The following is a 13784-nucleotide window of genomic DNA, read 5'->3' on the forward strand; positions in this document are numbered from 1 at the left end:
TCCAGGGCGACGGCCGGGACGGCGCGCCCCCCAACGGCTCGGCGCAGCAGCTGCCGCAGACCATCATCATCGGCGTGCGCAAGGGCGGCACGCGCGCGCTGCTGGAGATGCTCAGCCTGCACCCCGACGTGGCGGCCGCCGAGAACGAGGTCCACTTCTTCGACTGGGAGGAGCACTACAGCCAAGGCCTGGGCTGGTACCGGGGCCAGATGCCCTTCTCGTCCCCGCAGCAGCTCACGGTGGAGAAGACCCCCGCGTACTTCACGTCGCCCAAAGTGCCTGAGCGCGTCCACAGCATGAACCCGGGCATCCGGCTGCTGCTCATCCTGCGCGACCCGTCCGAGCGCGTGCTGTCCGACTACACCCAAGTGTTCTACAACCACGTGCAGAAGCGCAAGCCCTACCCGTCCATCGAGGAGTTCCTGGTGCGCGACGGCCGGCTCAACGTGGGCTACAAGGCGCTCAACCGCAGCCTCTACCACGTGCACCTGCACAACTGGCTGCGCTTCTTCCCGCTGCGCCGCATCCACATCGTCGACGGCGACCGCCTCATCAGGGACCCCTTCCCCGAGATCCAGAAGGTCGAGCGGTTCCTGAAGCTGTCGCCGCAGATCAACGCCTCGAACTTCTACTTTAACAAAACCAAGGGCTTTTACTGCCTGCGGGACAGCGGCCGGGACCGCTGCTTGCACGAGTCCAAAGGCCGGGCGCACCCCCGAGTGGACCCCAGACTCCTCAGTAAACTGCACGAATACTTTCACGAGCCAAATAAGAAATTCTTCGAGCTTGTCGGCCGGACATTTGACTGGCACTGATTAGCAATAAAGTGAGGCTCGGAACCTTTCCCGTTGTAAGTTCTGGTGTACGTCTGGGGGAGAGAGAGAAAAAGAAGAATTTTAAAAGGGCATTTAAGCTATAATTTATTTGTAAAGTCCATAAATTACTTCTGTACAGTATTAGATTCACAATTGCCATATATACTAGTTATATTTTTCTACTTGGTAAATTGAGGGCATTTTGTATTGTTTTTCATGGTTGTTAACATTGTGTAATATGTCTCTATATGAAGGAACTAAACTATTTCACTGCAAAAAAAAAAAAAAAGCAACAAAAAAAAAAAAACCACAGAAATCTGGAGACCCTGTCTTTTTTGAATATGATTAACTTGCCCCGACTCAAAATAGCTGTCTGTGTTATATTCGTTGCAAGATCTATATATTCCTTTGTTACTTTAAAAAGAAATGTTTTTCATGGCAATTATGCTTCTCTCTTGCCCTCTCTTTTCTTCATTGTTCTTTTTAATTTTTAATGTCTCGCTGTGGCCATCAGATTTATTTTTTACTTGCATTGTGAGATCTGTCTTCACTGAGATATCCCCTGTTATTTTCTGGAGGTTTCAGGTTCGCCCATTCTTGACAGCAGGTTCCGGAGTGTGGATTTTTTTTTTTTTTTTTAACCCCCGTAGACTCCGCGTGGACAAAGCAATATTAAGACTGGAAGAGTCGTTAATACCCGCAAGAGGCTCCCTGTTACACATCTCTGCCTCAAAGAGTGCTTGCATCCGTTTCTGAGCTCAGCAATGGGCAAAACGACACAATAAAGGGGATTAAACCGTTGGCCTTCAGCATGGTCTTGGGGCTGTGTGCTTGGCCCCACGTGCCAAGGGGTCTCCGGAAACTCAGAAAAGAGAAGTTGCAAAGTGTGCGTGTTCCCATCTTGTAGGTGCTGTGAAAAAGCCACCTAATGGTGTAGACGTTTGCTTAGGTTGAAAGCTTCGTCTATTTCCTGAATGATCAATATCCATTTATAGATGCCTATTCCCTACGCACAGAGACAGAAATACGTGTGTGTTTTAAAACTCAACTCTGAGTGTGTAATCCTTAAATGGAAGGGAGATTTAAACCCCAAGGGTCACGACTGCAAAAAGAAACGCCCCATGCGGGTGGCGATGTGTAAGGAAGAAGTCCTTGTACCTGTCCCTACAGGAGAGAGGCCTGATTTCACTTTCACTTCTGCTTCTGAACAGCTGGCCTGTTGGATGTGATCACACAAGCTCCCCCCCCCCCCCCCCAGTCCCGGTTTTCTCATGTGCTCTTTATTGGGTCAGCCTTTTACAGGATTAAATACGTGGGTTGTTTTTTCTTACTAGGAAAAGAAAACATAATCATTATGTAAAACAAAAACTACAAAGAAGCAAAATACACCCGTTTCCTGACAAAGTTTGTATTTAAGGCAGCAGAGTGAAATGGACGTTCTAGATCGGCGCTCCTTGAAAGTTCTCCCCCAAACAGCCCCAGGAAGTAGGAATTATTATGGCCAGGAGTTCAAGGCGGAAGAAATAGGCCCAGGGAAGATAAGGAACTTGCCAAGGTCACGTTGACTCCAAGCCAAGGCTTGGAGTCCACTGAGAGCCAAAGCACAGATTTCGGGTGTTTTGGTTTTTTCCTACTCTAGTCTTTCTGAACTGCAAAGGAAAGGCCCAGACTCAGAGACAGCTCTTCCTGACTTGACCTGACACATTCCTTCCCTGGTGCCAAACGTCTTCCGCCTCAAGAGGTGTGCCTGAGCCAAAGGAAAGGGACAAGAGATAGCCTGCACTTTCCTCAGCCGCGTTATCAGGGAAGTGAGTCACCTTATTAGCTGTGGCAGCTGCAGCCTGGCCCGACCTTGAGGTGGCCCTTGCCCCACCCCTGGCCCTGCAGGGACAGTGGAGAGACCGACCGCCTTCCTCTTCAGAACCCATTAAGATTGCCATTAAACAACCAACTCCCAGAGGGGGTGGCCAAAATATTCATAGCCGACTTGACTTTGACAGGGTACTTTGCAAGGAGAGAGGGCTTCCTTCTGTAACACATTGCTGGATCTTGCTGTTTTCACACCTATTAAAAACTAAAGAGTACGGAGGCTGAGCATCCGACTTCAGCTTAGGTCATGATCTTGTGGTTCGTGAGTTCGAGCCCCACATCAGGCTCTGTGCGGGTGGCCTGGAGTCTGCTTCAGATTCTGTGTCTCCCTCTCTGCCCCTCCCCGGCTTATACTCTCTCTCTCTCTCTCTCTCTCAGACATAAATAAACACTTTTTTTTAAATTTTATTTTAAATAAAGAACTAAAGAGTAGAGACATCCAGAGAGGTCGTGAGTTTTCAAGATTGCCCAGGAATTTGATGTGGAGACTCCAGTGTGAGTTTTGTTTTTTTTTCTTGCAAAATAGCTATGGAAGCCTGTACCCTAATGGGGATGGTATGCTTGAAACCATGCAGTGTTGGGACCAGAGGTGATGGGTACAAGGGAGGGACTGAGTGTTGGTGACATGATCTAGGGGCTCAGGCCAGCAGTTCCTGGTAGGGGGTGGATATGTGGGTACAAATTCAGTAATTGTTGATTTGGGTGTGGGGTCTTGACTGAGCATGGAGGTAGGTCTACCATGGACAAGGGGCCAGGGGTCCTGGTGGTTTTCTGCCACTTATGGCAGAACCCCAGCCAGTTGTTTGGAAAGTACAAGGAGGAAGGAACCATCACTCCAGTAGCCTGGGCCCTTCCATCTCACCTGAGCCTTCCCAGAGTCAGAGGAGGCCCCCACCCTGGACCTGGGCCCGCCTTCCTAGGGGCACAAATGCAATACTCCAGGAGCCAGATGAGCCCCTGATCCTGGGAAGCCTCTAGGTGGGGCCATCCAGAGGCAGCTGGGAACAGCTGAGCAGGGCCCCAGCCATCGTATTTGGAAAATTCGCTGCACTTGAGTCAGGACAGCCCCTGTTCCCGGGAAGCCTCTAGGTGGGGCCATCCAGAGGCAGTTGGGAACAGCTGAGCAGGGCCCCAGCTATTGTATTTGGAAAATTCGCTGCACTTGAGTCAGGACAGCCCCTGCCCCCTCCCTTCCTCCAGGAATCAGATAGCGCCAGAATCCCACGGACAGTATTTAGCTACCAGCTCACAGCCTAAAAATGCGCTAATCTAGCAAAAATGATGATGTGCCTCTGAATACAGGGTGGCTTGCCCTTTGAATCCTGGGAGACTAGTACTCACCTAAAGGGAGATGTCGCAGAGTCCATAGCCCTGGGTGACTGCCGTATAGAGGCGTGGGATCCAAGATCACCACCAAGAATTCAAGTGTTCGCTAAAATTCGACTTTTCTTTTGAGACCTACTGTGTGCTTCGCATGGGATTAAGCCTCAGGAGCGTAACAGACAGTGCAACAGGAACTAATTGTCATTAACTGTTGTGGGTTTAAATAAAAAGCATGGAGGGGCTAGGAAGGAAGGAGAAGGACACCTAGCTGTGTGGGGACTGGCCAGTGCAGTATGTTCCGCCCTTTTTCCTATCATTCGGGAACATCCCTGGGAGGAGTCAGCAGGCCCCGTTACAGAGAGACGGAAACAGGTGTAAGAAACGGACCTGCCTTCGTTCGCTCTCTCTGGGGGTATCGTGGTCCCGGAGATGGGAAGCGTGGCGTTGAGGGTCCTCAACAGAAGGCGAGAGACAGATGGCAGAGGCGTGTCTCCAAATGCCACTACTCGGGAGGAGGAAGAGAAAAAGGAGCATCCCCAAAGGGCATAATCACTTAACTCCTGGGCCACAGGCCCCCTGGTCTTTGCGAGGAAAAGCTTCTGTGAAGGATTCATGGAAGGCAACAGATGTAACCAAAGCAAGGCATTTTGGACAAGGGCAGCTTGAGGAATCCAGGCAGCGGTGATGGGGAGGGGAAAAGAGGAAGGGGAGGTGAGCAACAGACTTTAAACACATTGACGGCTCACTATGCATCACGCACTTATGGCCTCGACATCTGCTTTCCGAGCGGCAGAAGCTTTCTCTGCAGCCACCCGTGTAGCTCAGTCCCCTGCACGGGTGTATCTGTCCCAGAAAAATAACTCTCATTTATTGCACACCCACTCTGTGCTTGGTATTTTCTTTATTTTTAAAATTTTTTAAAGATGTTTCTTTTTGAGACAATGCAAGAGACAGAGTGCAAGCAGGGGAGGGGCAGAGAGAGAGGGAGACACAGAATCCGAAGCAGGCTCCAGGCTCCAAACTGTCAGCACAGAGCCCGACGCGGGGCTCAAACTCACGAACCATGAGATCATGACCTGAGCCGAAGTCGGATGCTCAACCGACTGAGCCACTCAGGCGCCCCTGTGCTTGGTATTTTAAATGCGTTGCTTCTAATCCACAGAACAGTTCCAAGAAGTAGGAAATACCATTGTGCTATTTTTACAGAGGAGGAAAACTCAAATTCAGACCTTGAAGGGCTTGCCCAGGATGTCAGAGCCTGAAACTGATTGTTACAACTGGAACTTAGTCTCCGATGACCTCGCTGTACTACTTTGTGGCCCGTGAAATCTTGGGTGAAGGGAGGAAGAAGTAAGGCACAAACATCCGTCTATTACGCAGAGCAGAACATGTAAGAGAAATCACGGGCCCTCAGGATGTGACGATGCACAGATAGGGTGGTACCGGGAGGTCCTCAAACAAAAGAGAGGCTGGCTGGGGCCCCTGGGTGTCTCTGTCGGTTAAGCGTCTGACTCGATTTCGGCTCAGGTCAGGATCCCATGGTTCGTGAGTTCGCGCATCAGGCTCCCCGTCTCTCTCTGCCGCACCCCAGCTCCCTTGCTCTGGGGCTCTCTCTCTCAAAATAAATAAAATAAAAAAAAAAAAAAAAAAAAAGAGTGGCTGGGGAGTTGATACAAGGGGCCCATGCTAAAGCAGGCTCCTTCCCGCTAACACAGAGCAACCCCAGCAGAGCTCTCCAAATGGCAAACAAGCAGTGAGAACCACAGGTACAAACGCTCACCGGAACTTTGAGTTGCTTGGCTGAAATATTTAGATGTAGGAAATGGCCTCGGTCCTTCCATTCGTGCTCATATCGAGATCTTCACTCCTTTTTCTCCAAGTCCCCGTTAGGTCACCCGAGAGAAAAAGCATTTAGAGCCAGGAGCGCCGTGCCCGTGGGTGTCCCGACCTCGCCGAGTATCGGACATGTGATGTGGCCTTGGGTTCAAATTCTCAGAACCTCAACTTCCTTCTCGATATAAGTGGGCTGATATTTCCTTGATTCTGTTTTGGGGTAGGGGGGGCAGTATTCAGTGGGCTAAAGTAGGTAAAAACTATAAACTCTGTGGGGATGTGGCTCAGTGGTGAAAAGCATTTAGGATTTTAGGAGAGACACCAAAACGGGTTTTGAGCCGGTCCACAGACACCCACTGCTGCTGTCTCCCTGTCCACTTCTGGCTGTGGGACGGTTTCCACTGCTGCTCGTACCCCATTCAGATCCCACTAGGGGGGGAAGTATCCCCACCTCCACCTACCAAAAGGATTGGATGCTCAGAGCTCACCCCGTACCACTTTCTGGAGGCTTCCCCTGCGTTGACGGAGCTGCCTTACCTGGAGGTGCCTGGGGAGTTGAGCTCAGCCAGCTTCCCTGCTTTCTTGGTGGTTGCTTATGACTAATGACTGATGGATGTGGGGAGGGGGTGGGGTTGGGGGATGGCAGCCCAGCCTCCTACTTTCAGGGCAGGACAACCCGTGTGGTACAACGCAAGTTCTAGAACTCCTTGTGGTATCAGGCCCAGGCCAGGCTTCTCCTGACTCCACGCTTTGTTTTCTTAAATATTTATTTATTGGGAGAGCGCAAGCAGAGGAAGGCAGAGAGAGGGGGACAGAGGATCCGAAGCAGGCTCTGTGCCGACAGCAGTGAGCCAGATGCAGGGCTCGAACTCATGAACCGTGAGATCATGACCCGAGCCGAAGTCGGACACTCAACCAACTGAGCCACCCAGATGCCCCCTGAAACCACACTTTTGCTGAAGCTTCTTTCCCTCCCTTGTCCTGTGCCCTTCATTGCCTTACCCATTTCTTCCATAATCCTCTTCTCAACAGGTGACTCGCCCAAGGATACAGGAATCCCCATCCTAAGGCTTTGCTTCTACGGCGCCCGGCCTAAGACAGTCAGTTTGCAGAAATGTTTTATTCTCTCTGTACTTCGTGTGCATAATATGGCCAACCCACAGGCTTATTATAGTTCTTCCAATTAAACAACAGACAAGAGGGAATGAGTCCATTTTCTTGGCTGATACATAAAAATGCTGAATTTAATAGTAGATATAACTGTTACCAAGTGATAGTCTCTTATTTTTTTTTGGCTTCTCCGACTATGAAAATCGTGTTAATGCATCAATATCAAACTTCAGCAGCACCTTCCTGAAAACCTCCTTGTTCTCACAAATATGAAGGCATCACTCTGTCTTACTTATAGAGCATCGTATTTCTCTTGTTTGTCAAATATTTCATTGGGAGCTGGCGCATGAATGTCTCTTCCTCTTGACTGTGACACCCTCCTGCCAAGCACAGTGCCTGGCGCAGGGTAGATAGGAAGGACTTGTTTGTGGATTGAATTGTAACTCGAGTCCAGGAGTCAGTTGGATGGGAAAACCCCCTCCACCACGTCCCAGATTTGGGGTCTGACTTGCCTCCCCGGAACACCATTTCACAAGATACCATCTCATTTAACCCTTACAAACCTCTGGGCAAATAATCCAAGCTCCGTGCTTTTTGCTGACCATCATATCCCCAGCAAATAAGACCCATGCTCGACACAGGAGTTACAGATAGGTACTCACTGAATGGCTCACTGTAGTGCCCAGGCTCTTTCCACTATGCCGTACTTGTGTTGCACTAACGGAGAATCTAGTGTGCTCCAAGGCAACCCAGGACATCTCCAACTTGGCTCTTAAAATGCACGCTTCCTGTACCTAAACCTCTACTCCTTAGATTCTTCCCGTGGATGTGAACTCTACTACCGGGTGTCAGGAAGAACAAGTCTCATCCCACTTTCTCATGTCGGTACACTGGAAAGAACGCCAGCCTTGGATGCTGAAGACCTGAACTTACGGGTTTGGCTCAGCCTTTTCCATAGCTGTGTGTGTGTGATGCTGGGCGATTTCCTTAACTTCTCTTCATGTGTGGTGCCTATCTGTAAAACAGGATAAGCGATGCCTGCTTTACAGAGATTCTTGGAGTATTACCTGGTTAGCGGGCGATGTGCAAATAAAAGAGATCATAATTCTGTAAGCACTCTTCCGATATTAAAAAGCAACTCAACTCTCATGATCGGTGTCATCCACTGTAGAGGTTAACGCGATAATAGCTGAGTATTTACTCAAAAGCTAGGTAGGTATTATCTCATTTAATCTTCACATCAGCCTATGAGATGGGTACTACTATTAGCCTTTTATTGATGGGGAACCCAAGGCACAGAAATGTTGAACGTCGCATGGCTACTAAATGGTAGAGCCAGATTTGTCCCCTGGATGGTCTGTCTTCAGGGCTACGATCCTTACCCTCCAGGCTGCATTCTCTTTCAATGCAAAATAGACTTTCTTCTCCAACTTATCTGCCTATGGAAACAGCTAGAACCCAAAAGGCAAAAACAGAGATCAGGAACTTAAGACAAATCTCAGCAATAAGACTATATTCACGAAGGGCAGGATTCACAAATAGCTCCCCAATGCTCCCAGCCCTTGCTGGACCCATCCTGTATAGTCCTCTCCCTTTGAAAGTCTGTAGGACTTGAGATAAGATGAGATCTTTACTCTCTTAATTGGGTTACTTTAGATGGCAAAGATGGTGACATTGGACCATATATGGTATATGAGACTAACTCAGTGGACTGGAGAGAGAGTCTCCTACTGGCTTTGGAAATGTCACCTACCATGTTGTGAGAGGCCTAGGAGGGGGCAGCATAGCAAGGGATGCTGGTGGCCAGTAATCCTGAGAGGGCTCCACCGCACCGCCCATGCCCTCCACCCCTGCCAGCCAACATCCAGCAAGAAAACAAAGCCCGCAGCTCCACCTCTGTAAAGAACTGGGTTTTCCAGCAGACTGTGAGCTTGGAGGAGGGCCCCAAGCTCCACATGACAAAGCAGCCTGGCTGAAGCATTGAGCGTTGCCTGTGAGACCGAAGCAACGTTAGGGCTTGTTCAAACTCTGCCCCATGGAAACCGAGGCGCTACATGTAGGTTGGTTTAAGCTGCTGAGTTTGTAGTCATCTGTTACGTGTGGATAACTAAGGCAAAGACAAGTCTATGTTCTTGCCATTCATCTTGGCTCACGCTCACTTTTTTATAATCTCCCTCGAAAACAAACACAATGCAGGGCTTTTTTTTGTCACCCAAGGGATACGTGTCTGTTGTATGACAACCAGATCCTTCAAGTGAGACTATTCCAGGATAACCTTGCCAACATTTTTGGTTTGCATGGTTCCAGATTTTTCCAGCTCATGAATGTGTTTGCATCTGTGCATATATATTAAAATTAAATTACATCTTTTTGATAACTTACCCAAAACTGGAGTTAAAAAAAGAAAAAAACAACAGTTGATACCTGTTGATACAGTTCAAAGGGATCTTAGAGGTCATTTAAGCCAATCTTCCTGTTTTATGGACGAAGAAGGTGAGGGTGTGGAGAGGTAGTCGCTGGTCACACTCACGTAGTTAGTAGCAGAAACCAGATGAGAACTCAGAACAACTTCCTGGTGCCTTCCACACTGTATACTTGTTGTCCAATCACCCATCGAACTCCTCACCTACACAGTTTGCTCCCCAGGCGGACCACAGTGCCTCCCACAGTCATTTGCGTAACACGGATATCTAGTTGATAGTGTCCATGCAAGTTACCCACCTCACGTAGTCATGTTTCTGGTGCAGTGGGACAAGCAAGCAAAGCTAAACAGATCAAGTGGTCCAGTTCCCCGTGGCCATGTAAGAAACCACCCCAAAATGTAGTGGTTTAATGCCACCATCTGTTCTCTCCCCTAGCTCTGTGGGTGGTCTGGGAACAGCTGTGCAGGTCCCGCTTGGACGCTCACCTGTGGTCAGGTGGTGGCTAGGACTGACACTGTCTGAAGGCTGGACTGGGTTGGATGTCCAAGGGATTTCTTTCGCTGCACGTTCGATGTCTCAGTTGGGATAACTACATCCCCTGGGGCTGCCGAGGCATCATTCTCGCTCCGTGTGGCCAGCTTGGGCTTCCTTGCAGGGTGGCAGCCTTAAGGTCATGGGTGGGACTTCTTACACGGCAGCTGGCTGTCCCGAAGAGTACGTGCTCCAGAAGCCCAAAGCCCAAGTTGCAAGGGTTACGTTCCACACTATTACCACATCCCATTGTTTCAATAGGGCCAGCCCAGATTTGGTGTGGGAAAGGACTACAAAAGGAGCTAAATAATAAGGGGTGTGGTCCTCGGGGGTGGGTCCTCTTTGGAGGCCCATTACCATACTTGGTTGCTCCTTGACAATAAAATGGACAGAACACCCACCTAATGGATCTTTGGTCATACTTAAAAGGGAGATTAATATAGGTGTAAGCTTTCATGAACCTTAGAGTCCATTATACTAATGTAAGCTATCATTACTGTAAGTCCTTGGGCCTGCTATGTAATTTCAACTATTTTGACCTAAAGCATTTGACTATTTTCAGTTCAATCTTTTGATCGTGGGTGATGGTGATGAAGTGATTGTGCATGAATCATTTGTTCCAGAAGTAGGGTGCGGGCATGCACACTGAGCTTCTTTCTCTGTATTTTGATAAAGCCCAGCCAAACCATCTGAGAAAAAAAAAATATGCTTAGAGCAAACTGTGGACTGGGATCAACGTGGAAAACTTTGTCCTATGTAGGTCAGAACCCTGGCAAACCTACAAGACCTCTTAGATCATTTGTCCAGCGCGAGAGGATGCTGCTGGGACCTTGAACTCTGCATGTAAAAAGCTTTATACAGAATTTAAAAAAGAATGCATGGCAGACTCCATTTCCACTTGCCTTAATTTGGAAGTTCTATCTTTAGTAGCAATTTACATTTTCCACACAATTAAAGACTGTACCTAGGTCTGATTTGCACTTCAAGTATCCAATTCAGCTGTGATTTACATTTTTTCCCCCTCTATTTATCTGCTTATCTGCTTCCCAGTAAGAACACTGGGTTTCTAAATCTTGACATAATCACTTAAAATGTGGCCAACTCTGGGCAAATTTGATTAACCGTCTCAGAGGGTCAGTTTGCTCACGTATTAAATGGGAATAAGATTTTGTTTCCTGAATTATTGTGCATCTCAAAAGCTGTGATCCCATCCAGGGACAGAGTAAGCATTCAGTACATGTACATTCATTGCTCCTTTTTTTCCCTCGAGTTTATTTATTTTGAGAGAGAGAGAGAGAGAGAGAGAGAGAGAGAGAGAGAGAGAAAACATGCATGCGCGCCCACAAGTGGGGGCTGGGCAGAGAGAGAGGGGAAGAGAGAATCCCAAGCAGGCCCCACATGTCAGCACAGAGCCTGACACGAGGCTAGAACTCAAAAACTGTGAGATTATGACCTGAGTGGAAAGGAGTCAGAGGCTTAACCAACAGAGTCACCCAGGCGCCCTCAATGTTGTTTTAATACACCCTTTGTGGACCCATCCAAAGGGTCTGTGAATAAGAACCCACTCTTGGTAATAGAATAGAGCTTCAGCATTGCCTTTCATCATGAACCTCAAAACCAACACATCCAAAGTCAGCGAGTTTGTCTGTGCCTCTAAACATAAATGTACATATAAATCCAAGCCATAGACAAACAAACACAATCTTTGAGACAGTTACCCAGATCATAAAGCTCTTTTTATTTTCCTGAAATATTCAAATAATGAAGAAGAAAATGGTCTCTTTGCTTCTTTGTTCTCTATACATGACAGATGCAGATTCAAGGGAATTTAAAAAATAAAATAGTTTGGAAATGTACCTGTTTTGGTAGAGAAGGCTCCTGTTTTCCAAGGACCCAAAATGACTAGTTTTCAATGAGTTTCCATTTCTCTCATTTTTACCAAAATTTCTCCTTTAAAATTTGTTTTTTCCCACTTCCCAATGTACAATGTCCTATTTATTTTTAGTATTAGTATTTTTTTTACCTTGCTGGGGAGGAGGGGTTATGGTAACTTTGGAAAAGAAACGTGAAGAGTTTTAAGGTTCAGGGGATAGTTTAGCCATGCCAATCTATTTATTAAACTCCAATCTTACAATCACCAAAAGGCAGAAGCAACTCAAGTGTTCATCAGAAGATGACTGGATAAAGAAACGTGGTCTCACCACACAGTGAAACACTACTCAGCCAGGAAAAGGAAGGAAGTTCTGACCCGTGCTACCACGTGGACAAACTTGGAAAACATTATGCTAATTGGAATAAACCAGACCCAAAGCGACACATACTGTATGGTTCCACTTACATGGAATATCTTGAATGGGCAAATTCATAGAAACAAGAAGTAAAGTAGAGGTTCTCAGGAGCTGGAGAGAGAAGAAGGAGTGAAGAGTCATTGCTTAATAAGTGCCAAGTCCCTGCCTAGGTAATGACAAAGTTTTGGAAATAGACAGGGGCGACGGGTGTATATTTTGAATGTAATTAATGATCTCAAATTGTACACTTAAAAAAGGTTAACATGTCAAATTTTATGCTGTATTTTTATCATACACACACACACGCACGCACGCACACACATACACACACACGTAAATACATACACCCAAATAAGAAGGCAAAAATGCACCCTTAGGCTCTATACTACCTGTATTTAATTGCAACCAGCCCAACCACATTCTTGGTTCATTTGCAATATATGCAGAAGGACTTCCAGGAAAGTGCTAACTCCGTGCCTAATCATTGACTGACAGTTGCGCTTTCTAATTGCTACATTATTTATCAGTTTATAGATGGGAAATAAACATGATACTTGACGTGAAGCAGACCTAATTACACCCACTTTTTGTGTTCCTAACTCGTGGCTGGCTTAGCTTCAAACCAAATAAATCATTCATCCTTATCATTTCGGCGACTGTACAGAGTTTTCACATTCTCTCCATCCTGCAAAGGACGTTATTGCCTCTCCAGATGAGGCTGTTCCCAATCTATGTGGGAAGTGGTCAGCGTCACAACTGCAGGGTATGTGCATCATCCGTCTGATCTTTCCAGGGTGAAAATGAACCCCTGGCCTTGTCAGTTCTGTTTGACAAAAATTTACCATCACGGGTTGAGCTTAGCTCACCACACTATTTGAAATAGACGCTAAAAAGATGAGGTCAGTAGTAAGCAAAAACAAATGATGTGCTTAATTAATGCCTGTTAAAAGGAACTGAAAAAAAAATAAAGTAACTAAAAGAACAAATTAATAGTGGGGGACACATTAACATACCAGGTTTTTGTTTGTTTGTTTTTGCTTTTTATCCATCATTCATATAGGTGCAGTGATTGAGTACCTATCATTATGTCTCATAAACCAACTTCTTAGATATTGAGTGCGAAAAAGCTGTAGAACTAGAAATGAGACTGCTCTATGTTTAACTTCATAGAGAGTTACTTGTGCAAATACACACAGTCTTGTAAGGAGAGAATTTGACACCTGAGAGTTTATAGTTTGATTTCTATAACAGTTCAGTAGTTTAAAAGAAGTCCTGGGGGGGGGGGGGAGGGTGATCGGGGGTGGGGGGGGGGGGCATTTCTCCTAAGAGATGCTTCTAGGTTTAAAGGGTGAGAGGGGTTTGGGGCTGATCAAGGGAAAATATTATTTACTGAGTGGAACTTGGACAGGGTAGCACCGGAGGGGAGTCCACACAGCGTAGGCAAGGGGGTCACCATCCAGAGGGGGAGTAGGGCAGGGGAGCCTTGAGGGAGAGGGGTATCTCAATGGGGCTTACAAATCTAGGGGATGTCACTCAGCCAATGGGGCTTACAAATCTGGAGGATGTCGCTCAGCAGCATGGCCAGCAGTCTC

The 13784-nt window shown here is 47.2% G+C and overlaps 1 protein-coding gene across 1 annotated transcript in view; it reads left to right on the plus strand.

Moving 5' to 3' along the window:
* The window catches only part of HS3ST1 (heparan sulfate-glucosamine 3-sulfotransferase 1), a 29801-nt gene extending 28185 nt beyond the window's left edge, over positions 1–1616 (plus strand). Inside the window, exon 3 of the mRNA XM_040494412.1 lies at positions 6–1616. Coding sequence (XP_040350346.1) covers positions 6–815 — 810 coding nt within the window. The 3' untranslated portion in view covers positions 816–1616. The remainder of the gene's footprint in view (positions 1–5) is intronic.
* The last annotated feature ends 12168 nt before the right edge of the window (positions 1617–13784 follow it).

This window comes from Herpailurus yagouaroundi, unplaced genomic scaffold (genome assembly GCF_014898765.1).
Source record: "Herpailurus yagouaroundi ecotype Mexico unplaced genomic scaffold, PumYag 28, whole genome shotgun sequence".
Classification (NCBI taxonomy): domain Eukaryota; kingdom Metazoa; phylum Chordata; class Mammalia; order Carnivora; family Felidae; genus Herpailurus; species Herpailurus yagouaroundi.